The sequence below is a fragment of the Oreochromis aureus genome, linkage group 7 (assembly GCF_013358895.1).
Source record: "Oreochromis aureus strain Israel breed Guangdong linkage group 7, ZZ_aureus, whole genome shotgun sequence".
Taxonomy (NCBI): Eukaryota; Metazoa; Chordata; class Actinopteri; order Cichliformes; family Cichlidae; genus Oreochromis; species Oreochromis aureus.
The window spans coordinates 55,847,586-55,873,295 of NC_052948.1; the positions used below are offsets into that span (position 1 = coordinate 55,847,586).

Consider the following 25,710-nt stretch of genomic DNA (forward strand, 5'->3'; position numbering starts at 1 on the left):
CATGCCATCACATAAACAGTGCCATCTACACCAGGCCTGGCCCATATCTGGATGACATACCACTTACCATGCCAGAAGTCAGCCAGCAGTGCCGGCTTGACACCAGATCCGGGCCAGACCTGTCTGCTATGTGGGCTGAGGAGGCAAAATTATTAACAAGTTAACTGACCTCTGTGGGAGTAGCGTTCAGGTAGCTGCTCTGTTCTGTGTTCGTACAGGGCATTGAAGATGACAACAGTGGGTGTGTTATATTCTTAAACTTAGTTACATCATTTTCAGAAAGACATCTACTTTGATGAAGTCTACTCCTGCTGTGTAATCAATTATATTATTTAGAAACATCTTGGAGCTTAAAAGAGATTATTTAAGGGCATTTCTTATCTCTGCTAAGAAAAGAGGAAGATATAACAGAAACAGTAAAGGCTCCAAAATAGAAAGGCCAACTAACTGGAGAGTCTGGAGGTTAGACAGCTATGCTCAGCTTGAACTGTTTTGGCAGTGGATTATGGACACAGAGAACCAGGTGAGTTAGTGGTTGCACAGAGCAGCAAGGGAACTGTAGCTGAACTGGGCAGCACCCAGAGCATGGAGAACCAATCTGAGGAAAGACTGAATGAAATCTGTGGGAGAGCAGCGAAATCAAATGGGTTTTAGGCCTGTAGAGCAGAGCTGAGGTGGTGAAAGAGCTGCAGACTGAAACAGAGCAGTTTGGCGGGTGAATGAGAAAGAAGCTGCAGGTGACTGTGGACAACTTTAACTTTTCTGCTTTTACAATAGCTTTTAAAATGTTTATTTTGATGTGGTCGGTTTTAAAACGCATGCAGTGTCTTTTGATATCTTCCATATTTTAGTGTAATACCACACTGAAGTTCATCTTTAACTTTTCCACTAAGCTCTTCTTTTACAATAATTATTGAGATAGGTATTGTACTGTTGTATTATACTTTTGTACCCTGTATATTAATAGGTTCTAAAATGTTTCACCTTCACTCTCTTTAATGCAATCAAATTTTTGTAAAATTTATAAAAACTCTAAATTGAATCTTAAATCTGACTTATAATTGGGAAAAATACCTTTTTCAAGACATGAATTCCTCGCCATTACTTTTGTTTCAGGATGGGTTCAAAATCTTCCCAGTGGTATTGAACACTTTCCTGGGTAGTGGGTGATTGATGGTATTCATTACAGCTTATTCAGACACAGTATAGGAAAGAAACTGTGTATAAATTTGTCTTTGTATATCATAGATACATATCATTTCAAAGTTCTACTTTAGTCTCCTGCACCAGGTATTGGACATATGGGCATGTGCAGCCCACACAAGTAAAGCAGCTCCTTAGAAAAAGGCTGGGTGAACCAAAAAGACCATTCAACAAAACCCAGGATTTATTTAATCAGACCAACTTTGTCCATGTGGATTTTTTTTATTAAATTTAACCCAGTGTAAAAAAAACAAACAAATAAAAATCACCAAAAAGAGACAATAACAGAGACTTTCATGTAGAGAATAAGTGAAATGGTGAATTGGCTCCGTTTGGCTGCAACAACACGCACAACTTCATGGTACCAAAAATGTGTTGAACTAAAATCTTTCTAAAGCATAACAACTTTAAAATATACACATTTGAAACCAGAGCTCCATAAGTAAACTAATTCAGAAAAGCCTGGTATGGAACGTCTCCCTATGATAACATAATGGAATGCAGCCCACAGTTAGGTGTCATTTTAAATGTTTTATGTCTAGGAAGAATTCATTCAGCCCATACTGCTGACCATATTTTAATATTGCAAGAGCTGAAATGCTGCTTATTTGACCTACAGTTTACTGCAGCATGAAGTGTTTTCATTTTGGCTATCTAAAGGTCGAACAACGTTTTTGACTCCAGGGTGTGTGAGTAGTCAGTTCAATGTTTTCATCCCTCCCATGGAGGACTACGTCGTCCATCCACCTCCGTCTCCACATGGTACAGCATGTCAGCTAGAGTGTGTTCGATCACAGCTCCCCAGCCCATGTCACTCATCTGAAAGTAATCAAACAGTGGCTCAGAGGAAGTTTCAAGATCATTTGGAGAAAGTTGGGAATCTTAAAAGGTATGAAGCTCTCACCGGCTGGTACTTAACATCCTTTGGAGGATATTTGAAGTGGGGTCCAAAATTGACAGAAACCTGAAGAGAGGTAAGAGTATACTTTAAAAAAAAACCCTTCCAACCTTAAAATCAAATAAGTCATCAAATGCAAATGTGTACTGACTGTGCAGCTCTTGTATAGTGAGATGGCAGGGAAGTAGATGCCCTCAAACAGGTTTTCAAAGGCAACACCTTGGTTCACTCCATTTTTGTAGAAAATCATCTGAAAAACAAGAGGCAGGCCAATAAGAGGTAGGTAGCGGAAAAGACAGTAGGTTTCCTCCACTGGAATTAATTTTGGAGAAGTTCTCTAACCCTGCTGGGACTCATTGGCTTGAGGCTTTTCTCTGCTTTGTCCACATAGTCCTTCTCCTCAAAGTACAGGTAACTCTTAAACTTAATTAGTGCCTGAAAAGAGAAACTGGTTTTAGATGTGACTAATCCAAGAAAGACATGAAAACATAATGAGAAAATGTAGATAAAAACATGAAATATGTGAGTAAAAGTCATGAAACCACAAGAGTCTTTCACTTATAATGTTGTAGAACATCTTATTTATTTTGAAATTCCAGGTTATCAGAATGGTCAAAGATTCAATTCAGTATAATTACTGTTCCCTCATCTATTCCATCCCAGTAATAATACTGTTAATTTGTGTTATTTCTACAACACAAATTCTGGCTCAGAGGAACACATCTATCATTCCAACAGTTGCTGTTCCTTTAAAAATACTGGCGGTGGTATCCAGTGATTTAAATCTGATTGACATTTATATCTCTCTTGTATAAGTAACATAAAGAAGAGATGCAAGTAAGAATGGGAGAAATGGGAGTCAGATAAATGAAACGCAGCCAAGCTCTCGTTGGGACCATTTGATACAACTACATGTGACAGAAATGCAATGCTCAACACAAGAAGAAATCAGAAGTGCAGCTGATGTAGCTGAGGTTACCTTGTCCTTGTATGTATCAGGCAGAGCCTTGGCTGTCTCTGTGTCTTCAGGCAGCTCTATGAAGAAGCCCAGTGTGTCTCCCTGACCGTAGCCTGAGGAATAATGTTTTCCTATTGACTGGTGAAACCGCGTCCCCTTCTTACTGCGCCACGAGTAGCTGAACTTGTCATAACCCAGAGGCGCCTGCAGGTTACCTAAGTTATAAATAAGATCCAACATGTTACATATTGTGGTATTAACATTTTGTCAAAGCTGAGTATCAAACTCTATATTAGGGCTGCCAGATTATGGCGAAAAAATGATACTTTGATACTTTACTTAAAACTTTGGTCAAGAGTGACAACACAATGTATTAGTTAAATTGAAGGGAATATGCATTAACTGAAACATGATTAAGGACAGAGAAACCTTAAAGCTGAAAGGAAAAAGAGGACCTGTTCTGATGTATACCAATACATAAGAATGGCAGATACTCATTAAACAAAATTTTGAGGTTCGTGAAATCTTAGCCTCCCATCTATTTAGGAGTCACAGAGGCGGCTGAAGGCTGTCCCCGCTGTCACTGAAGAAGACGCAGTATACACTATGAACAGGTTGCCATTCGTCACATTGTAGATTGTATATGGACTGGTTCTTATATAGTGATTTTCTACTGAGCACTCAAATTGCTTTATACAACATGCCTCACTCACCCATTCATTCAAGCACTTTTTTTCTATGCTTAAGTGCTTTCTATCCAACAGTGACACGCCGATGGAAACATCGGAGAGCAATTTGGGGTTAGTATCTTAATATCCCTGCCAGTCTTCCAGTTAGTATGTGACCTACTCTGCCTCCTGAGCCAAAGCCAACATTAAATGTACATGTTGTGCATTTTGAACATGTAAATGTATACACAAGTAATCTTTATTGTCCAAAAACTGAAAATTGCTCTGTAGATCGGCAGTAACAGCAGGTAGCCCCAATATAATAAGTATCTCAGGTGCACAGCTTTGAGAGCACAAAGGCAAACTGAATTCTGATGTGCCAAACACATTTGCTTTGCCAAGGGTAGCTCTACAAGTCTCTCCTGCTACTCAATTTATTTTCCTTAAAAAAAAATACTATTCATATTAATATATTTATTACATAACAATGACGATAAGGGTGAGAAGCCAGAGATCGAGGAGATCGGAGCCCCCCGCCATAGGTCCTCAAGAGTACAGACGACCCAGACATCACCATGAGCAGAGGACAGGACCCCAGGGCCTTAAACACCTAAAATCTGCCTGGCACCCTGCAAACCATCATCAGACCTCACCCTAGCCTCATTTTAAGCAGTCTGAGCCTGACTTGGCAGTTCAGTTTTAAGTCTAATGAATGGAGTGTCACACTTGCTCTTCAGCCGAGCACACACCTGACCGACCCAAACCTGAATCTGTGGTCCTTTTGAGCAAGATTACTACTGTTACAAAATAACATCACTAAGGGAAATCTAAAGGTCTAATATGAGCCATTATTTTTTCTCTCCATCATTTCATTTTTTATTCTGTATTAAAATTTTATTTTCAATTCACTTGAATTAACAGTTTTTGTTACAGGTTTCCTGTTGTTATTTTTTTTATTAAAAATAATTGTTTCTATAGCTTTAGTTTTTAACTCAGAATGAAGACTCCGGTTATCGCAATACACTTAAATGATCCTGACCCACAGTGATGACATTCCTGCCTCAATGCACAAAATATACATTTCTTTTTAGTCAATTTTTCAGATACACTATATAATTTTCTTTAAATTCTAGTTTTTATTCTTATACAAGTTAACAAAAATATCTTTCCACACCCAAGTTTGTATTTTTAGTTTAGCTTTATTGAACTATAATAACCTTGTAAACTCTTTTTAAGCTGATCTACAGTCAACTGATGAGACTGTACAAGTGTATTTTAATGACACTGTATATATGTCTTTCTACTCTGTACACAAACTATATTGTAGATGTAAATGTAAACATATTTGTATGAGTTCAAAGCACTACTGACCAAGTGGTTGAGACCAGCCAAGTCTGGCTGCAGTCTCTGGAGGCATGTCATCAACAGACACCTCAAAGTACCAGGCGCCTTTCCGGACACCATGGGAAGCTCGGACCATTGAGTAACCCTTCTCCCCAGTCACTGTCAGGCGATCATCAGAGATCTTCAACTGAGGCGCTGCAAAATAAACATACTTATTCATACACACCATAAAGTAAAGTGCCATGAAAAGTCTTGAGTCACCTATATTTTGTTTCCATGGAACCAGACTTTTTTGTAATTTGTTTTTTTAAAGGGGTGTTCAGCAACAGTTGTACAGGCTTTCTGAACATCAAGATATTAACTACTTTTGGATTCAGTTTCAGTCCTTGTACCAGAAAATTTTCAGAGGAAAATTTGTTAAGCGACTTACTTATGAATGATTCAAGCATTACAAAAGGCTTCTAAGTTGAGGGATGAATCAGTGTTGTGCCTAAGCATAACAGAAAACTTAGCAAAGGACCAACTTTCAGTTACATCTTTAGGTACTTTTTGTACCTAAAGACATTGTGATCCTTGTACTTTTACCACAAACATCACATTGTCTTTCCAATGTGATGTTTGTGGTTTCAACAGTATGTTTGTTCGGAAGGGGTCCAATTTCACTGCAGGTAACAACTTTGCATGTGACAATTGATTGATGGATTAATGGATGGTTTGATGAAGAGATTTGGAATGTCTGTCAAGAAGCCTGGTAAAGTACTCCTGAGGTCTGCGAAAATGAATAACAAAAAAGCTTACCAAATATCGAGTTTCAAACTTCTTGACATTCTACACTCTGCCTCATATACTGAATTTCCATTTTCGTTGTCCATATTTCAATAAACTGCCGCAAACAAAACACTTAACAAAATACAAAGCAGTCATGGGTGGCTCAAGCCTTGTGCACAGTATTGTTCACAGGAAAAAAAAGAAATTCCTTGAAACCCATACCTCTGTCATGTAAGGCCAGCAGCACTCTCTCATACAGACAGGCCCTGTATAGATCACCAGGTATGGGTTTGCCTGCCCAACAGTCTAATTCGAGCTTCTCCGGGTCTGGAGCATGCGGGTCTGGTTCTGCTAGGACATAACGGTAGCCATCTTTATTAAATGGGTGCTCCAGTGGGTAACCATGAGGAGGCAGCCGCTGAGCAGAGAACAGAGGGTCGCTGCAAAGAGATAGAATGACAAGTTATAATTTAATGGTAGCATGTACGTGTTAAAAGTTGCACGAAGAAAAAAAGAGATTTGCATTAGAAAAATGCATAGGGATAACTATGACATACATATAACTATAAATTTGTTATATAACTAAAACTAAAATGCCCACAAGCTATGTTTTTTTTTTTTAAAATAAATTCCCAGAAATCCAACAAGGGCAGGGGGGTCCAAGCCCATTCAGCCCCTCCACCTCTGGCAGATCCTCCCGCCTGCAGAGTGGTCTCTTCAAAAGTAGTGAGCATCTTCAAAAAGATGATAAGACCTCCTGCCAGCTAATCTGAGTAGTTTATTATATTGGGAATCAACCAAATGAATCAAATGAAAAGGATTTAATGGTTTCCTCTAATTCTTGAATATGTTTGTTTTTTCTTTTCTTCTTTCTCTTTCATCTTTAAGCAATGATTTATTAAATCTCCAGTTTTTACTTGGCGGCATTACCTTCTTAATTACTAGTATTAAAGACACAGGAGCATGATCGCTGACAGCTATTGGGTCTAAGTGTCTGAAACAGTGTCTCAACAGTGAGCTGCTGACTAGGAAATAATCCAGACAAGAATAAGAGTGATGAACATGTGAGAAGAAAGTATATTCCCTGCGGTTGTGGTGATGAGATCGGCATCCATCACAAAGTCCGTAATCACTCATGTACTGTTTTCAGCCCAAGTGTTGCTTTTTATTATTATTTTTAAATGACTGTCACTTACACTTTGGACAAACACTTTGGAAAGCGGTTTCTTCTGGCTGTCTATGTGGACCTGCTAAACTACCATTCAATTTTCTGGGACAGATTCTTTTGCTTATATTTTGCCTTAGAGATACAGGCTTCTCTCTTACAACATCATCACTCAAAAGTATTTACTTATATTGTGAAATGGAGGCAGGGCAACATGCAAATTGTAAGGAGAGTGCACAAGGCTGATGGTTCTGAATGATTCTGATTTACCTTAATATGCATGTGGTGAGAACAAAATAGACCAGTTTGTTCCGGTAATCATTTCAACAGTAATTTTGTGTGGAATCCAGTTTTTTTTGCACACGGTAAGAACATTTCCTCACAAATTTCAATAAATGAGGCCCAGTGTCCGAATAGACTTACTTAAACCTTAAAACCTAAACAGACTCAGAAATCTAACTCCCTTGGTCGCCTTTAATTGCGAACATAGACTAAGCTGGTTGATTAATGCTCACCCACTGCCTTTGTATCAGGGGGAAAAAAGAAGGAAAAAAGCCTATGTTGACTTTGTCCCAAAGTATTTCCCCTGGACAATATAGGCCTGTCACTTTGAGGAAGTCTTCAACCAGAATGGAAATGCTGACGTGAAAGTTTGCCAAATTACCTCATCAACTAAATGGATTTTAGCCATCACCAAATCATATAATGTAAGCAAAGATGTATATCTTACATTTGTTTACAACAGTAATGGCCATCATGCAGGCATATAGCCAGCCAGCTATGACTTAGCTATGCAACATGTATTTGACAGGAGTTGATTCATCACATTTAAATAATCTTTGCTGACATTATGGTGATACCTGAGTATATAATAAACACAAGTCTCCCAGTTGTTATACAAGATACATGACAGACAGAACATACAACAGTGCAATATGATAGTACAGGACAGTTAGTACCTCCTAGTTCTCTTAGCTGCTCCTGCAGCCGTCCCCTCTTGTTGCTGCTGTTGTTTACGTTTGGCCCCTCTTCCTTTTCCTGGACCAGGGGCCAAAGCACCTTCAAGAACATACGATAGATTATTCAAATGAACCCACACAGGCACACACAAACAAACAGTCAGACAGTAGCAAAGGCAATATACACATAGATGCCAATTTCTCACGCAGTCCTGCAAGAAATTTTCCTTATGTCAACTTTTCCCCCCTCTCATTTTTCAGGCTGTACAACCATTTATTTATTGCAGGGCCGGCGTCTTAAATTAGCTTTCCATTAGCTTAGCTCTACCTAGGTGTAGTGGACATATAAAGACTAACAGTACTGCAGGCACTAGTCTCCAGGTCTGATTACACCAACTGGTATTTACTGAACCTGACCTTAACTACTAGGTTGGTCTTTTCTTTCACTTGTTTGGTGCAGAAATCTGCAGAAATGACAGTGCCCTCCTGCAATCCTGAGGGAACAGTCGACTCTGGGCTGACACGTTGACTGACAGTGATGACAAGGAGTTGAGGAAGTTTAACCACAAATAGACCTAGCCACAGTGGCACCACTGAATGAGGTATTGGAGATTATGAGGATCACTATGATAACACCTCACAGCTCCTCATATCCAACTGGGAGGATGACGCATGAAATTTTAATTCCCTCTTGAGGTAAAGAGGACAGCGCACCAACTTCCCCCACTGCTAGGACGGATATGCAGAACGTCTCCAAATGTGCTACATTACAGGTTGAACATTACTTGGCTTTTTGTGGTAACAGAGAATGCCAGCAAACCAGTTATTTCCAGTCTTACTGGAGCTGCTGGAAGAGGTATCAGTCTCACAGAAGGCATGTGTGGGAAAAGATCAAGGTGATTATAAACATTTGGTGAACATGAATGAATGAACCCCTTTGAGCAAGCACTTGGTGACAGTGAGAAGGAAAAACTTCTTTTTAACAGGAAAAACCCTTCGGAGGAACCAGGCTCAGGGAGGGGCAGCCATCTTTCGCAGCAGGTTTGGGGTAATGGGAAGTAGACAGTATAAAAGACACTCAATTTCATTTGCTAAAGTGAAGGCATTCAGAGCGTGCCTCATTCTTTGCCACCTGCACAAAAGGGTACCTTCAGATTATGCCTTGGTTACTGGGGCTTATGGCATCAGGTACCCTGGTAGTCTGATTCAGCTGGCTATAGAGGAGGGGGTTTTAAGTGCTGGGTGTCTCATCTCAGACCTAGCCCAGTGCACAGCAGAAAAGAGTAATTGTAACAGTGGAATTGTGCCATTGGTGACATCCAGCTTTTCTGACGTGCCCAGTGGGCACCGTGCAGTCTCAGAGAGCAGTCACTATGGAATCAAGCTTGTCCAGCTGGGGCAGTGTAGAGGCAGGGTAATCAGTAAAGGGTCTCTGGATCAGCATTCTCTAGCAATCCCACATTCTAATGTTCAAATGTTAGGGGGAACTGTGTTTACACTGGTTGCACATGCTGAAAAGTGCAAGGGCCGATGGTCTTCTTCAGGGTTTAACACCATTTAAAATGCTTGGGGATGTCACATTCCCTTTCCATGTCTGGTTTGTGTAGTTTTTTTTAAAATCATTCTTATAAGACCTGATTGACAAGCATAAAGCTTTTTTCACATTTAAAGTTTACTAGGCTGCTATTACTACTTGTCATGTAGGGTTTGGAGATAAAACAGCTGGCCAACAATCCTGCATGTCCTTTTTTTAAATTTTATTTTAAAGGGGCCCCCAGATGGCCTCTGGAGACTTAGCAGTGATTTGGGCCTCTGCAAGGGGGAGAGCATTCGTTTCCTAACGCAATTGGTTCATATGTGCCTTTTATCTCTCCATGTCTCCTTTGGTTTCATATAAAGAACAATATGTGCACTGTCTGCGTTTCGCATGCTTTTTTTGGGCAGGAAAAAGAGTTTTCAGCAAAGTTCTTTGGCTTTTCATTTACTGGGCTGGCTTGTCAGTGTTTATACGAGTCAGGGGCTGCAGGTGCCAGTTGGTCTGCAAGCTCACTTTACTTGTTGTCTAGCAGCATCCTGAGCCCTGTTTAAGGGGCATCTATGCCACAACATGCTGGTCCTCCCTCCTCACTTTTGTCCAGACTATGCAATAGAGCAAGCTATTTAAGGGTGAGTGGTTCAGCCCAACAGATGTTGTCATCATCAGCAGATCAGGACTGGTATAATGCTTCTCAAGAATACCCAGCAATGTGCATCTCCAAGTGAAACATCTAACATATGGTGCTTTGACAACCGGGATTACACAAGAAGTTACAATAAGTTATGACTGACTTAGCTTAAGTGCTGTTGGTGTAACTGAACCCAAAGGCCAGAGTACAGATAAAGCAGCAGTGAATTTGTGGACAGACAGCCATTGAAAACAAGTTGCAATAAATATATGTAAATGACTTTAAAGAAAAAAGTTTGCTGCTCAATATTACTATTTAATATACAACTATTGTTTCTTTTTTAAAATGTTTTTTATAACAATATTGCCAAAACCACCACTAAGCATACACACACAAATGGAGAAAGCAGCTTATTCAGCATCTGGAGTACACAGGAAGGACAGCAGACACAAAAAGGCAGGAATTAGTCCATGACTTATGTGGCATTTTCCAAATACTATCAGCCTCTAATGCCTCTTTGATGTGACCTTGCCACATCTGTCTGGCAAAATGTAAATTATATGGAACAAGACCGACTCATTTGATTCAACTCATTCCTCCAAACACAAATAGAAAGTCAAAATTAAGTGCTGTAAAGTAAACAAGAACTAACCAAACATGCCCACTTACCAATAAGTTTAGTGATTCAAGTGATGGCTTCTCAGTAGCTGCACATAACTCAGTTCTTATTTTTCTAATTTTTAAGTCAAATTTTTGTCTCCAATTCTAGCGTGTTACTCAGTTGTTCAAGATACATCTGAACATCTTTTACTAACTAAATTATAGGTCTTTTCCACTAGTACCTACTTGTATATCTGCAGTTTTGGTCATTTTCCATTACAATTGAATACCACCAAATGTACATGGGGTCATTATAGCAACATAGTCGAAGGTCCCGTGACTCATTTGCATGCAACACAAACCACACAACAAAGGAGGACGTTGAGTCGATGGTATGCCTGCTGCTCAGTGTATGGCTTTTTGTCAGATTCTGGGACCATATTGTTCTTATTTTTTTTGCCCCCTCATTACCGGGTTTCAAAATTGGTGTTGATTTTCATGAAGGAGAGACACTCTCATCGTTGGCACGTAGTATGTTGACATCAGATTTTTGCCTCAGATTGCTTGGAACCCCAGCAGAGGAGGTACTAAAGAAAGTACCTGGTACCATTTATTACACCTAATGGAAACCCTACAAACCGAGTCGAGTCATGTCAAGCCAACCCAAGTAGGTACTAATAGAAAAGGGCTATTTGTGAACTACAGGTTTAACCACTGAATGTAGGTGTGAGTTGAAGTAATAAATGCATATTATAAACATCCCATTGCAAGTACAGCTTAATGCCAACAACAACAACAACTAATTTTTAAAGTTCATTGTGATGTTAAAATATTTGATCATCACAAACTACAAACATTAAAGATTCTAATCTAGACATTATTTTCACAATATCCATTTTATTTACTGAACACAATTGTTTAGTAAATAAAATCCGAGAAAATAATTAATTTTTCACACTACTGTAGGATATTTTTGTATAGCTTGCTTCTAGAAATGTCTAAAACCTGTCATTTTGGGGTTTTTTTTCCTTTGCTGTCGAGCTTATCTTTTTAAAGTAATTTTATGGCTCCAGTCCTGTGACACAAAACTTGAGATGGAGGCAACTGAAGAGGATGAGGCTAATAAGCATTGGGTAAAAGCCAATAGCAAATCAAAAATGAAAATCTATTCTCGCAGCCATTGCACTTTGGAAGGGCAGAGTGCCATTACAGTCAGGAGATTTTGAAGGATTTCAGAGCTCATTAGCAGCAAGCCAGAGACAAGGAAGATTCACAAATGAGGGTAAAAGCTTTTTAGAAGGTGGGTGGGAGACCAAACAGATGCAGAGAGCAGACAGGGAGGTTACAACTAGATGTGGATGAAGTTGCCCTCAAGATGCTTTTTGGGGATCAGTTTGGGTTGGTTTGTGCTACACAGGAAAGTCTGATTGGAACATTTGGGCCAACTTCTATCCAGAGAAGTTATGACACACACACACACACACACACACACACACACACACACACACACACACACACACACACACACACAAACCCCACACTAATTGCTCCAGATGCCAAAACACCACATATTCACCTGAGAAAGAAGATCCACCTGGAACATAATGCACAGAATCACTATGGGAATCACATATCACACCATTTGACTGAGTTTGGGGAGTTTACAGCTCATTATTCATGTAAGGCTGATTTCACACCCAACCCATTTGGTTCAGTTTAGTCACACTCTTATGCCTTGATTATACCCTGCTGTGGACATGGACATGGAAAGATAGAGACACAATGGCCAGTAGTCATTCCTGTTACACTCAGATTGATGTTCACTTCTCTGTGGACAAGTCAGGTAGCAAGAGGGGGGAGAAGACAAACAAAAAACAATAGGCAGGCACATCAAGGTCTGCCCTGCCCTCACCATCTGATGGCAAGATTTACATCACTTGGACCCTAGCAAACCCTGGAGGACATGGAAATTGTAATCAAGGGTTTACTATGATACATGCCAGCAGTTTGTCAAAGCTGTCAAACTGGTGCAAATGAAACCTAACCAACTCTACCTGAAAAGGAGGGCCTTGGTATGTATCCAAGGAAATTTTATCCAGTTCTACGGTGAAAAAAAAGCCCAATCAAAATATTTTTTTTTATGTTAGAGTGACTGCAGCAGAGAACGTTTTAATCAACACAAACTTGCTCTAACACACTGTATATCACTCTCCTTCACTGAGACCTCAGTGCTTGCATGACCAATGAAAATCTGAGGGAGAGAGAGAGAGCACAGGAAAGCAAGAAGTCATTTCAAAGGCTAAGCTTTTTTTGTCACAGCTGTGAGCAAGAGGGATGACAGTCAGTTAAGATAAGGTGGTTAACTTGCTCACCTCTTCAGCTGTAATGATCCACTTGGAAAAGTAAATCTGTTGGGCATTTTTCATGGCCTTCAGACAATAATTCTGATTGCTACAGAGTTATAAACATTATATGCTGGCTGAGCAAGAGCCAGATTATAATGCCTGCAATCAGTATCTTGTTAATGATGGATTGTCAAGTTTAATAAAGTGCACCGTCATCTGCTGTCCCATCTCCGAAATATTATCTTTACATGTGCAACTGTGAGAGTTGTTGCTGCAGGATGACAGCTGTGAAATCTATCCAAAATGTCTGTTTATTTTATAATGATGTAAAGTGAACCAAAACTACAAATCAACAAGGAACAATATTCTATTAATTTACTTTGGGGCCAAACGAATCAAACTGTGGGTGTGAAACCGCCTCCAAATATTTTTCCCTCTTTTTCTTTAACACACAATGTTATATAACAGAACTGTAATCTGTGCTTATCATTATTACAGTTTGGAATATTGTTTTGCACCCTTACCATTGAGCCCACCAGCCATGGGAGTACCAGTGGTCTGTTTCTGTGTGTCATATGAGGGTCCAATGTTTCCCAGGTCCTACACAAGAAATACATATTTTACACACTGTATTTTTTTTTTTGAAAATGCAACAAATGCCCCTCCAGTGTACAACAAATAACTGAATAAAACAGTAAATACCTGGTCCAAAAGGCCAAATTTAGGGTACTCCTCTTCAGGGTCTTTACTGCCTGGATCAGGGTGTTCCTTCACCAGGAAAACATCACGCTCTTTGCACTGGAAAATAAAAATTCTACTCAATACTAATACTACAACATATCAATAATCATTACATATTTATTTATATAAGGATACCTGGGGATGAAACAGCAGTGCAGCAGGGTGTATAGTTATAAGAATGGTTAAACAACATTTCTATAAATACCTCAGAGTACATATAGATAACAAACTGGACTAGGTTAAAAACATCACTGTACTCTACACTATTTTCTGAGGTGGCTGAGGTCTTTCAACATCTGTCGGACAAATCTGGCGGGGTGGCTGTAGCTCAGGAGGTAGAGCAGGTCACCTACTGATCACAAGGTTGGAGGTTCGATCCCAGGCTCCTCCAGTCTGCATGCCAAGTGTCCTTGGGCAAGATACTAACCCCAAGTTGCTCTCCGATGCATCCATCGGAGTATGAATGTGTGTGAGTGTAGTTAGAAAGCACTCAGTATAGAGGTAGTGATTGTGAGAATGGGTGTGACTGGGTGAATGTGGCGTGTTGTATAAAGCGCTTTGAGTACTCCGAGAGAGTAGAAAAGCGCTATATAAGAATCAGTCCATTTACAAAGCTCATGACTTTTTCCGAGTCTTTTGTGACCAGTGCCATCCTCTATGCCGTTGCATGCTGGAACAGCAGGTTGAGGGTCGCAGATGCCAACAGACTCAATAAGGTCATCCGCAAAGCCATTAATGTTGTGGGGACGGAGCTGGACTTCCTTAGGTTGGTGCCAGAGAGGCTGGCCATTCACAGGAGCATGTTCAGTAAGTAGGGCTGCCACGATTAGTCAACTAGTCACGATTACGTCGACTATCAAAATCGTCGACGACTGATTTAATAGTCGACGCGTCGTTTGAAGCTTTGTAAGATCACAAAAGACGCAGGAATAAGTAGTAGGATTTAAGAGTGTAATAACGGACTGAAACAGAAGATGGCAGCACTGCATGTACAAGGATGCCAGCTGCCGTTACACTCGAAGAAGAAGAAGCAGCAGTGTCCCAGAATTCATAGCGCGCCCTGCTCAGTTTTCAACAATGGCGGCAGCTAGTTAGTTTTAATATTACTCTTATTAATCTTTCTGGGTCACAAAATAAGCGTTTAACATATTTTCAGGCGAGAATGTAGCTGTGTAAACCTCAAATATCTGCTCAGTTTATCAAGACACTGCATATTTTCAAAAGTGCTCCGGCGTTTTCGGAGACGTCTGTTACCCACTAGCTCGATAGCTAGCCGGGGCAAGGCTCACTAGAGCCCGTGAGAACACCGGACTCCCGGCAAATCGTTTTCAAACCCACCACTGTCTTTTCGCTACTCAGGTTAAACATATATAAGTCAGTTAGATAACTTAAAAATGTTATTGTTTGGCCTTTTTTTTTTTTTTTTTTTTAGTATTTTATTTGTTCCTGAGTAAATCGGTTTGGCTGAGATTAAGTTATAGTTTATACACGACTGAATAAACGTCAAGCAGACAACTGATTATCAGAAGTGTGAGATGTTCGAGAATATACTCCGGTGTCCCGTTATATTTTAGATAGCAAGGAGTTTATTAAACTTTACCGAAACAATCTGTAAATCTCATTAAATTGAATAAACTATCATCTTGTCTTTATTTTTAGTTAGCACATACCCTAAACACTTAAAACTGTAAGCTAATGTTATATAAGAGCAGATGCTGCTGGTGCAATAAGCTGTACGTTTTACGTCCAATGGATGCATGATCCAATTAGTCGACTAATCGCAAAAATAATCGGTGACTAGTCGACTATCAAAATAATCGTTTGTGGCAGCCCTATCAGTAAGACACTGAGATTATCAAAATGCACCACTGAATGACACAGAAAATCATTCCTGCCTGTGGCTCTCTCTCTGTACAACTCCTGTACTCCTGTACAGTGCACACTGCAACAGTTACATTTTTCCTAACTGTGCTGTCTTCACATGGACATGGTTTGTTTTTTGTTTTGTTTTTTAATAAAGAAGGAGAATTTAAAGCATAACTGCCTATATTTTCTGTGTAATTGACTTTAGCAGTCACTGTACCATTGTCTTCACTATGTTGTTTGGCCAGGTGAGCTTCCCGGGTCTCTGTCGAGTTGTCATGCACTCCCAGTACTTGTCAATAAATGGGATGATATCCTGTAACAAAAGAAAAGAAGAAAGAAAATTGAAAATTAATTAATCCTACAATTTAGGAGGGCTTCAACAAGTTAAAAAAAAAAAAAAAAAAAAAAAGGTAAATAATAATTCTTTCACATAAAAGTCCATAAGCTTGAATTCTTTCCCCTGCTCCCTTTTAATAGGTTGTCACCACAGCAGATCATCTGCCTCCCTTGAATATGTTTGATTCACTTCATTTATTTGTAAAGGATTTTACATTCAGCTCCCCTTCTGATGTAACTCGACCCATTTTTCCCAGCTTAAAACTGGTACAAAAGGTACACTACCGTCTGACCTCCCATGGCTCGTCTGAGATGACCATCCACCAGTGTGTGTTTATACACGATTGTGCTCATTTCCCATTATGATTTAGGAAACTAACTTGACTGGAACTCGTATACCACAAACCTCATTCGCCCATTCACACCCACTTTAACACAGTTCTATAGTCTATCCTTTAACCCTTAAGAATACTGAAGGAGCTGGAGATGGCTCTTTTAGGTGGTAGATGACCTGCTCTACTGCCTGACCCACAGTTTTCATATACTCAGTGCGCGTCAGGAAATGAACTGGACAACAGTAATTTAAGTAAAGATTGCGATTACTCAGAATTTAAAACTGTTCCATGAACATCTACTATGTTTGAAATAGGAAGGGAACAGTTTGATACACCTACTTATAAGACTAATGGCTATCCTATAAGTGTAATATTCATTGGAAAAGCCAAAAACAGTTACACGCACCTTGTCTTTAGAGAACATGGTCTTTGGGTGCTCGTCTTGTGTTCTGGATCTCCATGTCAGGTTAGCAAGAGCTGTGAGACACATCTCTTTCAGGTCTGAGAAACAAAATCACTTTGTCAGTCATTCAAAACACAGTAAGTTATGATCTTAAAGCTTCATAAAGATTATTAGCTGGTTAAAGCACATGGCACACATACTTGCTTGTTTCCTGAGAAAATATGTGTTACCACTGTGATGGCACACGTTGCAGTGAAACACATAATTGGTCATAAAGGGCAGACAGGTCCTGTAGAGGGGGAGAAACACTGGAGCATGAAAGCTGTCAGGACCATTACACAGCTGCTGATATTGTACTGACCAGCTACCGAAAATTGGCTTTACTCTGTGCCGATGCCAAATGTGTCAGCGGTGAACCACTTCATGCACAAAGCACATTGCAGCTCCACCTCTCCTAGCTGCCTGCCACTCTCCTCATCTCCTGATCCAGTGAGAGCGTCAGCAGCCTCTGAGCCTTCACCAGCTGCCTCCTGAAATAATCAAACTCAGATAATTAAAAGCAAGAATTTAAAAAACAAAGCCTTAGCAGTTATATAACTCAGTACCATTCCCTCTTTGCCATTAGATGATTCAGTCTCCATGGTCGGTAGCACTCCAAATGCAGTTTCCCTGAACATCAATGGACAAATCAGATGATCCAACAATTATTATAAATGCAAAAGCAGCCATAAGAGTGCAATAACAACATTTCTATTAACTTTATTTAATTTAAGGAAAACCAAAGTTTACCCATCCATGAAGAGATCTTATTTCAGCTAGTACATGCTCACTTGTTTTCCCTTTGTTAGTTTTTCTTTTAATCAAAAACGTACTACTAGAGAACAAATTGCTATTTTCCACATAAAGTCAAAAGATAGAAGGTCTTCAGTTATAATTTCCAGATTTTACGTGTCTGTCAGCAGACCACACAGTGTAGGGTCTGTTGGTGTAAAGCTGCTTTCTCTTTCAAACTGGCTGCGTACGCTTTTCGGTAGGTCAGGAATTTAAGCAGAATTTATGGCCGCAGTGAGCTCTGCTGTCAGATGGAGGCGGTGTGCAAAGTATGTCTTACAACCGGCCTATGAGACACTCTCGCATGTGTTGTTGTTGGTCCGTTAGCTAGCGACGGAGAAAAGCGAAGCTAAACCTGAATAGAAATCGAGTGTATAAAACAATAAAAAAGTGTCACTGCAACCACACTCTGTGCTACTCGTACGATAATTTTTGATATTTGGGTTTTGGCACGGTTTAATGTGCCAAAACCGGTAAACTCCTATATTGCTCCCTGCTCTATTCCGGTGTTGTACACGCTTGTAATACAGTGGAAATTATGGACCTGCAGATGCAGATGCTGGGAAACGTGTACGCGGATGGACACATTTGCGGGACCATAAATCCAGCTTAAACTCTAACATTAGGGATCCTCTGTAAGTTTAAGGAAAGCTAATGCTAGTTAGCAAGTTTAGCCAGTTTGCTAACAGTGTTTCTGATAAAAACAGAACGTTAATGCTGATTAATGCGGGTTATATGTACACATATAATCCGCATTATAACCTAAAAATTCTATACAATCTACACACACACAAAAAATGTTGCATCAAGCGCACATACCCGTCTCCGGACTCCGGTTCGGCTGCACTAGCAATGCCCGCCTCTACTTCGGACGCCATGTTTCGAATCAATAACAGCAAAAAACATCGCGAGAAGATGACAGCTTCCGGTTAGTAAATTAGTGCCACTGGAATTCAAATTTGTGAAGTTGTACTCAACAAAATTACCAAAAAACAAACAAACAAAGGCAAGCTATTCCCAATCAAAAGCACAAATTGCATCCAGCTGTAAATTTAAAGGTTAGCATAAACAACCATGTTAGGTTAAAGTTGTTTTTTTTTACTAAACACTTCTCTATTCATTAGAAAGAGTCGAATCGTGATTATTCTCTCTATTTTTTTACACTCACTATAACAGTACAACCATTTGAATCAACTTCAAGTCTCAGCCTAATAAAATCATTAATTGGAAAAATTTCATTTAAAATTTTAGAATGTAAATTTTAAAATCCATGTTAGGAGGAGTTGAAATATTTTATTTTTCTAATTGTGGTTATCTGATCCAATTCAAATATTTTAAAAGTAGTCTTTACATCTTAAATGAAATTCGCTACCAGTCAAAAGTTTGGACACACCTCATTGTTTTTCTTTATTTTCATGAGTATTTACATTGCAGATTCTCACTGAAGGCATCAAAACTATGAATGAATGCATATGGATTTATAGTAAAGAAAAAAGTTTTAAATAACTCAAAACATAGATTCTTCAAAATAGCCACCCTTTGTTTGATTACTGCACACTTCTGGCATTCTCTCGATGAGCTTCATGAGGTAGATACTTGAAGGAGTTCCCAGAGATGCTCAGCCCTTGTTGGCCCTTTTGCAAACCACTCTGTGGTCCATCTCATCCCAAACCATCTTGATTGGGTTTAGATCAGTTGACTGTGGAGGCCAGGCCATCTGGCACAGCATTACTCTCCTTCTTGGTCAAACTGGTTCAACTAAACGCAAACCGGATGGGATGGCATGTCGATGCAGGATGCTGTGGTAGTCATGCTGGTTCAGTGTGCCTTCACAATGTCACCAGCAAAGCATCCCCACACACCTCATCACACCTCTTCCTCTATGATTCACGATGGGAACCATGCATGTAGAAACCATCCATTTACATTTTCTCAGTCGGACAAAGGCATGGAGGGTGGAACCAAAGATCTTAAATTTTGGACTCATCAGACCAAAGCACAGATTTCCACTGGTCTAATGTCCATTCCTTGTTTTCTTGGCCCAAACAAATCTCTTCTGCTTGTTTCTTTTCTTTAGTAGCGGTTTCTTATTTCACCATAAAGGCCTGATTTGCACAGTCTCCTCTGAACAGTTGATGTAGAGATGTGTCTGCTACTGGAACTCTGTAGCATTTATCTGGGCTCTAATTTGAGGTGCTGTTAACTTGCAATTTCTGAGGCTGGTGACTTGGATGAATTTTTCCTCAGCAGCAAAGGTGACTCTTGGTCTTCCTTTCCTGGGGTGGAAGATGTTTGTTCAGCACTTGATGTTTTTTGCGAGTGCATTTGGGGACACATTTGAAGTTTTAGCAATTTTCTAGACTGACTGACCTTACTTGGCACTTAGCTCCTTCTATGCCGAGCGGCGCATTGGGCAGCTAACAATCTCCATCCATGTCGGTCAGCGGCGACTGCTTCAGCTTTGTCCCAGGCAATGTCGACGGTTCTCAGATCATCCATAAACATTCGCTTTCGCTTGCCAGTGCGTGGGACCCATGTAACGGCGGAAGCGCCTTTCTGCAACAACATTGGCTAAAGGGCGGATGCCTTCTCTTTGTAAGACCTCCTCATTCGTTATTCGGTCCGGTAGGAAGTTCTCAGGATTCACCGCAGGCTGCGTTGTTGAAGCACGTTCGGACGTCAAGTAACTGCATTTGTTGAGCACCAGGTTGCATAGCGTATAGTGCAGTCGGAATGACAATAGAGTTCAATAGTCTGATCTTGACCCTAACATTCAGGGCGGTCGAGTTCCAAATAGGTAGGAGACGTCGGAGGACACCGACCGCCTTCCCTACTCTGACGTCGATATCTCGGTCAGAGATCCTGTCATTCGATATGATGCTGCCAAGATATGTGAAATTCTCCACCTCTTCAGCACGGTGTCGATTCATCATGACAGGAATGCGGGCACGTGCATAGCCAACTTGGAGTACCTTGGGTCTTCTTGGCACTGATTCTTAGTCTGACTCCGTCGCCTCCCTCTGCAGGGCCGCGGTCAACTCTTGGAGGTCTTCCTGAGTCGAGCCCAGCAGGGCGATGTCATTCGCGAAGTCCAAGTCAGTGAGAATACGCGCTTAGTGCCAGGGGACACCGATGCCAGCTTAGTCAACTGATCATCGCAGGATGAAGTCAATTACCAACAGGAAGAGGAGAGGTCCGACGCATCCCTGTCGGACACCAGTATTGATCTCGAAGAAATCCGTGCAGCCGTCATCCGTCTGGACGCAGCAGCAGGAGTTGGAGTAGAGACCACGAAAGGCATCTACAAACTGCTGAGGGACTCCATAGTGGCGTAGGATAGCTCATAGAGTCGGCCGGTGCATGCTGTCAAAAGCCTTCTCGAAGTCAGTGAAATTAATAGAATTCCTTTGGTATTCCAATGTTTGTTCAATGATCATATAAAAACCCCAACTGCTACGGAATCAGCAAATGAATCTCATTATCAACTGACTGACCTACAGTTCTTAAAGTAATGATGGACAACACAACACAACTGATAGTCCCAACCCCATTAAGAAGGCAAGAAATTCCACAAATGAACCCTGACAAGGCACATCTGTGAAGTGAAAACCATTTCAGGCGACTACATCATGAAGCTTATTGAGAGAAGGACAACGGTTTGCAGTGCTGTCAACAAAGCAAAGGGTGGCAACTTTGAGGAATCTAAAATATAAGACATATTTATTGTGTTATTTCTCCATTTTTCTTTGCTACATAATTACAGATATCTTGCTTTATATATTTAATGTCTTCAGTATCTACAATGTAGAAACTGGTAAAAAATAAAGAAATTGAGAAGGTGTGTCCAGATGTCTGACTGGTATGTGTTTTCCAAAGATGTTTGGGCTCGTATTACGTTTTATGAATGATTGATGATGTGTTACCATATGCAAACAAATTTTTAAAAAAATCAATATTCAGCATAATCTAAAAATTTACAAAAAGTTGATAATAACAAATAATAGAATTGAAGAGAATTGAAGAGAAGAGAAGAGAAGAGAAGAGAAGAGAAGAGAAGAGAAGAGAAGAGAAGAGAAGAGAAGAGAATAATCCTTTAATTGTCCCACAAGGGGAAATTTGGTTGTAACAGCAGCAGAAGAAAAGCACATATACAAACAGAACAGGACACAGAACAGAAACACACACAATTTTTACAGAAAAAAATATTTACATCATGGACAATAGTTACAAAAACAGAGTACTGTACAGTTATTAAGATTAAAGTACAGATAAAAATGGCAAACCCAGGTTGTAGTGTGCAGACAGAGTAGGATACTGGAAGATGTTTAAATAATTAGGAATATTTAAAATATTTAGAAAAAGTACAGATTGTGCATTGAGAAAAATAATGTGCAAGTTATAACAGTAGTAGTTGTTCGGTTGATTAGTGCAAATTACAGCACTGATGTAAACATCTATGTTTGTTGGGAGTAGTTTTGATTGTACATTCTGATAGCTGCAGGGAGGAAGGATCTGCAAAAACGCTCCTTCATGCATCTAGGATGCAGCAGTCTGTCACTGAAGGAGCTCTGCAGTTCAGCAACATTTACATGCATGGGGTGGGAGACTCTGTCCATCAGAGATGTTATTTTGGCCAGAGTCCTTCTGTCTCCCACCACCTGCACTGGATCCAGGGTGCAATACCAATTCCTCTAAAATCTATGGTTGAACGAGATCTCCTACATTCTAAGGAGATTGGAAAGAAAAGTGTTTGGACTTTTTTAGGTATCTTGAAGACATTTCACCTCTCATCTGAGAAGCTTCTTCAGTTCTAAGAGCAATTGGTGGAGAGGCCCAGGTTTTAAACCCTATGGGTGTGCCTAAGAGGGTCATGGACCGCCCTATTGATCCTCTACCTAATCACACGAGCCAAGGTGGGAAAACGGGTGTGAGTCACAATCAGCCAAGGTTGCAGGTGAACCAATTGTGAAGCCTAGCCCCCACCCTTTCATGTGATTAACTGAGGTCAAATGGCCCAGGATGTGAGTGGGCGTTAAGGCATCTGGGAAGAGATCTTAAAACTGGATCATAGATGGCAGATATCTGGTGTCGTAAGCCAGGGCCTCTGTTCAAAGATGGTCATTCACAGTGGACATAGATGGCTTCTTTCACTTCTTTCAATGACGTCAGTGTTATGAGCATACTCTATCCAGGAAGGTTGAGAATCCAAAGAGATTGGTTGGTAGATGCAACACATGTGAGCGCAGCCTCCAGCAAGTTGTAGAAACATCTGGCAGATTTCCACATGATCTGTGGAAACAAAATGCACCTGAGGTCATGGCAAAACCTGTGAATATTTACTGTATGTACATGTCATATTTTTGTGTATCTATCTATCTATCTATCTATCTATCTATCTATCTATCTATCTATCTATCTATCTATCTATCTATATCTACATAACACTTTTTGGGGTGTGTAGAATTTTGTGATTCACTTCTACACATTTCAAGGAGTTTAGACAGATAACCCTGGAAGCTAGGAAGAGCCACAAATTAACACATTGTGGAAGAGAACAAAGACTGGAGAATAAGATGTGTGCAACTGTCCAAATATGTGGTCTGGACTATTTTCTCTATTCATGTCTTTATATCCTCATCTGTTTTCCCTTTTACCAGTTACCCCCAAGATTATCTATTTTTTCCCTATCTTACTACATAAAGCCCAGGGTCAGAGAGGGTCAAGCTTACAAGTAACATCTGCTAATTATCCTGGTGGGCCGGCTGCTCGTGTCTTTTCAATACCAATTGCTTTGTAGGTGTCTGTATCTGAGAGCACACTAGAGCAGCTGCCACCTTTATGGTTTCGCTCCACAGGAACATTCACACTCCCTCTGACTCTTAACCCCTGTGGACACTTCTTTACGCTGTAAAGACTGGTCATTCTGGGCACTAAGAAACTATATATTGTGAAATAAAAGATGCAACTGTTAGCTATAAAGCTAAAAAATGTGGACGGTAACAAATGCCAATTAAATTCAACTATATATCCAACTTTGGCATTCTTGTACTTTACCTCAATATTTCTACATTTAAAGTAGAATAAAATTATCTAAATAAATGGTTGCAGACATGGATTTTCCAGTCTGACTTTCTGTTGAAAATGATTATACAATCCAAACTTTTTGATACATTTACAAAGTATGATGATATATACTGTATACTGACATGTGTATATATACTGACATATACTACAGCAGTCAGATATGTGTTGTCTTTAAATCAAAATACTATACATTCTGTGTCCAATATAAAACTTCCACCTTTCAGTAACAATCCTTATACTGAAATGTGTCTATGCAGGAAAAGAGTTCGCAAACTAAATTGTTACTTAATTGTTAATACCATAGTCAAATTCAGTACACTCTTTAGAGTAGCCCATTGTAAAGCAATAGAGCTTAGGCATAAGGCAGATTGCATGGGTAAATGCTTGATTTTATATGGCAGTGGGACTGGAAACATCTGAATTCAAACATTAATATTTGTGACGCAGTAGTTTACTAGTGTACAATATTAAATCCAAGAAAGTCACACAATGTGTAACACTGGTCCTTTTCAATCATCTCTGTCAGGCTGATATCAAATGTTCCATATCTGACACACATGTTATGGTAATTTCATAGATGGTGTGTTTTAGTGTTTTAATGTATGTATCTTTTAAAAATATTCACCAAAATTGATTACAAAACATTTTTCTGTAATGTTATTTTCAAAAATCTCAAAATATTCATGTAATTTATATGCCTTTTGGTAATATATATGATATATATAATATCAGTAAGAGCTGGAAGGGTTAAACAAGCTGCAATCAGATTTTGTATCTTTCTTTTGAACAGAATCTGGAGTCATAAAACAGGTAATGTGTGGTACAATGCTGTCTAATGTCAACAGCAGCTGCAGGAAGGCAGATGACTTTACATAGAGAGGATAATGTGTATAAAACTTACAAGTGGACACTGTTTGGAAGAGAACGTGAAAAACGTGATCAAATTTGGAGTGGGGGAGGGGAACCACATTTAGAATGCTGGACACAACAGTAAACATTGTATGGCCAAGGCAAGTATACCAAACTCAGTAGCATTTGCATGCTAATATACCACACTAACTTTACTCCAACTCGCTATTAAATGACTATAGATATTGCATCTAGTTATCTAGTTAAGAGAGGTGTTAGCCAATGATTAAACTATTAAACCAACTGTTCCCTATCATGATGCTGAGAGGAGAATGGACATCCTAGTAAAGCTATTGAGATAATATTAGTCATCTTTTTAGCTACCTGCATACAATAGTTAACATTCATTACATATTTTTGTTTGGATTTAGGTACTAGTTTGAGTGTTCCTTGTGCTCACAGACTTGCTTTTCTCAGTAAAATTAACCAAGAATTCTGAATTGGCTTATTCCCAATAGACTGGCAACAAAGAAGAACGAATTGGGGAGGCAACAGTGACGAGATAGGGAATGAGGTCAACAGCTTAGGTGGAGCCCAGCTGATGGTTGGGGACGAGGCCCGCAATGGCATTGAAGGAGACTATCTGGAGCCTGCCAGTGGCACTGAAGGTGGAGACCCTCTGGTGGCCTGGCTGGGGACCAGTGACAATGAGTAGAACACACCAATGGCTTAACAGGAGAGTGTGGCCGACTGAGAAGGCCACAACTCACTAGCTCACAGGATATTCTGGGAAGGCAGAAAAAACAAACAAACAAACAAACACAACACATGGTGGTCTGGAGATGCCAGAGGCTGGGGCTGCTTTTAGAGTACGCAGCCAACCCTTCTGGAGGCAGGGACTGCAGCTGTTCTGGCTCAGGATTCACTGAACTAAAAACATTGTCCTCTATCTTAAATGTACAGCACCTTGGTCAACAGTTGTTCTTTTAAATGTGTTATATAAACAAATTTGACTTTAACTGCCAGCTCAAAAACACCATATTTGTCAGCTTGTAAACTAACTCCTCAATTGCATTCTTAAAAACAAAATAATCAGACGCTAGCTCAAAAACGGACATATTGCCTGACTGGTGAAAACACCAAACAATATTTTACTATTGGCTGTCTCAGAGACACCAGGCACTGTCTTATT

General features: G+C 39.9%; 1 protein-coding gene across 2 annotated transcripts; it reads right to left on the reverse strand.

Annotated features, from left to right (window-relative positions):
• Positions 1–1,386: 1,386 nt before the first annotated feature.
• ash2l (ash2 like, histone lysine methyltransferase complex subunit) lies at positions 1,387–18,493 on the reverse strand. Of its 2 annotated transcripts, XM_031736361.2 has the most exons (17): positions 18,405–18,493; positions 17,360–17,423; positions 17,139–17,284; positions 16,955–17,043; positions 16,758–16,852; positions 15,898–15,993; positions 13,776–13,871; positions 13,598–13,673; positions 12,305–12,322; positions 7,964–8,063; positions 6,062–6,279; positions 5,099–5,266; positions 3,081–3,274; positions 2,444–2,536; positions 2,253–2,351; positions 2,108–2,167; positions 1,387–2,022 (listed from the first exon to the last, which is right to left on the reverse strand). In XM_031736361.2, exons 1-17 carry the CDS (start codon positions 18,461–18,463, stop codon positions 1,915–1,917), a joined length of 1,779 nt encoding a protein of 592 aa, XP_031592221.1. In that variant the 5' UTR covers positions 18,464–18,493; the 3' UTR covers positions 1,387–1,914. The 2 variants fall into 2 exon arrangements, with proteins under 2 accessions (XP_031592221.1, XP_031592230.1); XM_031736370.2 differs by lacking the exon at positions 12,305–12,322.
• Between the last annotated feature and the right edge of the window lie 7,217 nt (positions 18,494–25,710).

Coding starts and splice junctions, on each gene's coding strand:
- ash2l (XM_031736361.2), bottom strand. CDS start 18,463: ATGGCGTCCGAAGTAGAGGCGGGCATTGCTAGTGCAGCCGAACCGGAG. Junction 17,285..17,359: donor CTAATGGCAAAGAGGGAATG/GTACTGAGTTAT, acceptor TGATTATTTCAG/GAGGCAGCTGGTGAAGGCTC. Junction 2,352..2,443: donor AGCCAATGAGTCCCAGCAGG/GTTAGAGAACTT, acceptor CTTGTTTTTCAG/ATGATTTTCTACAAAAATGG.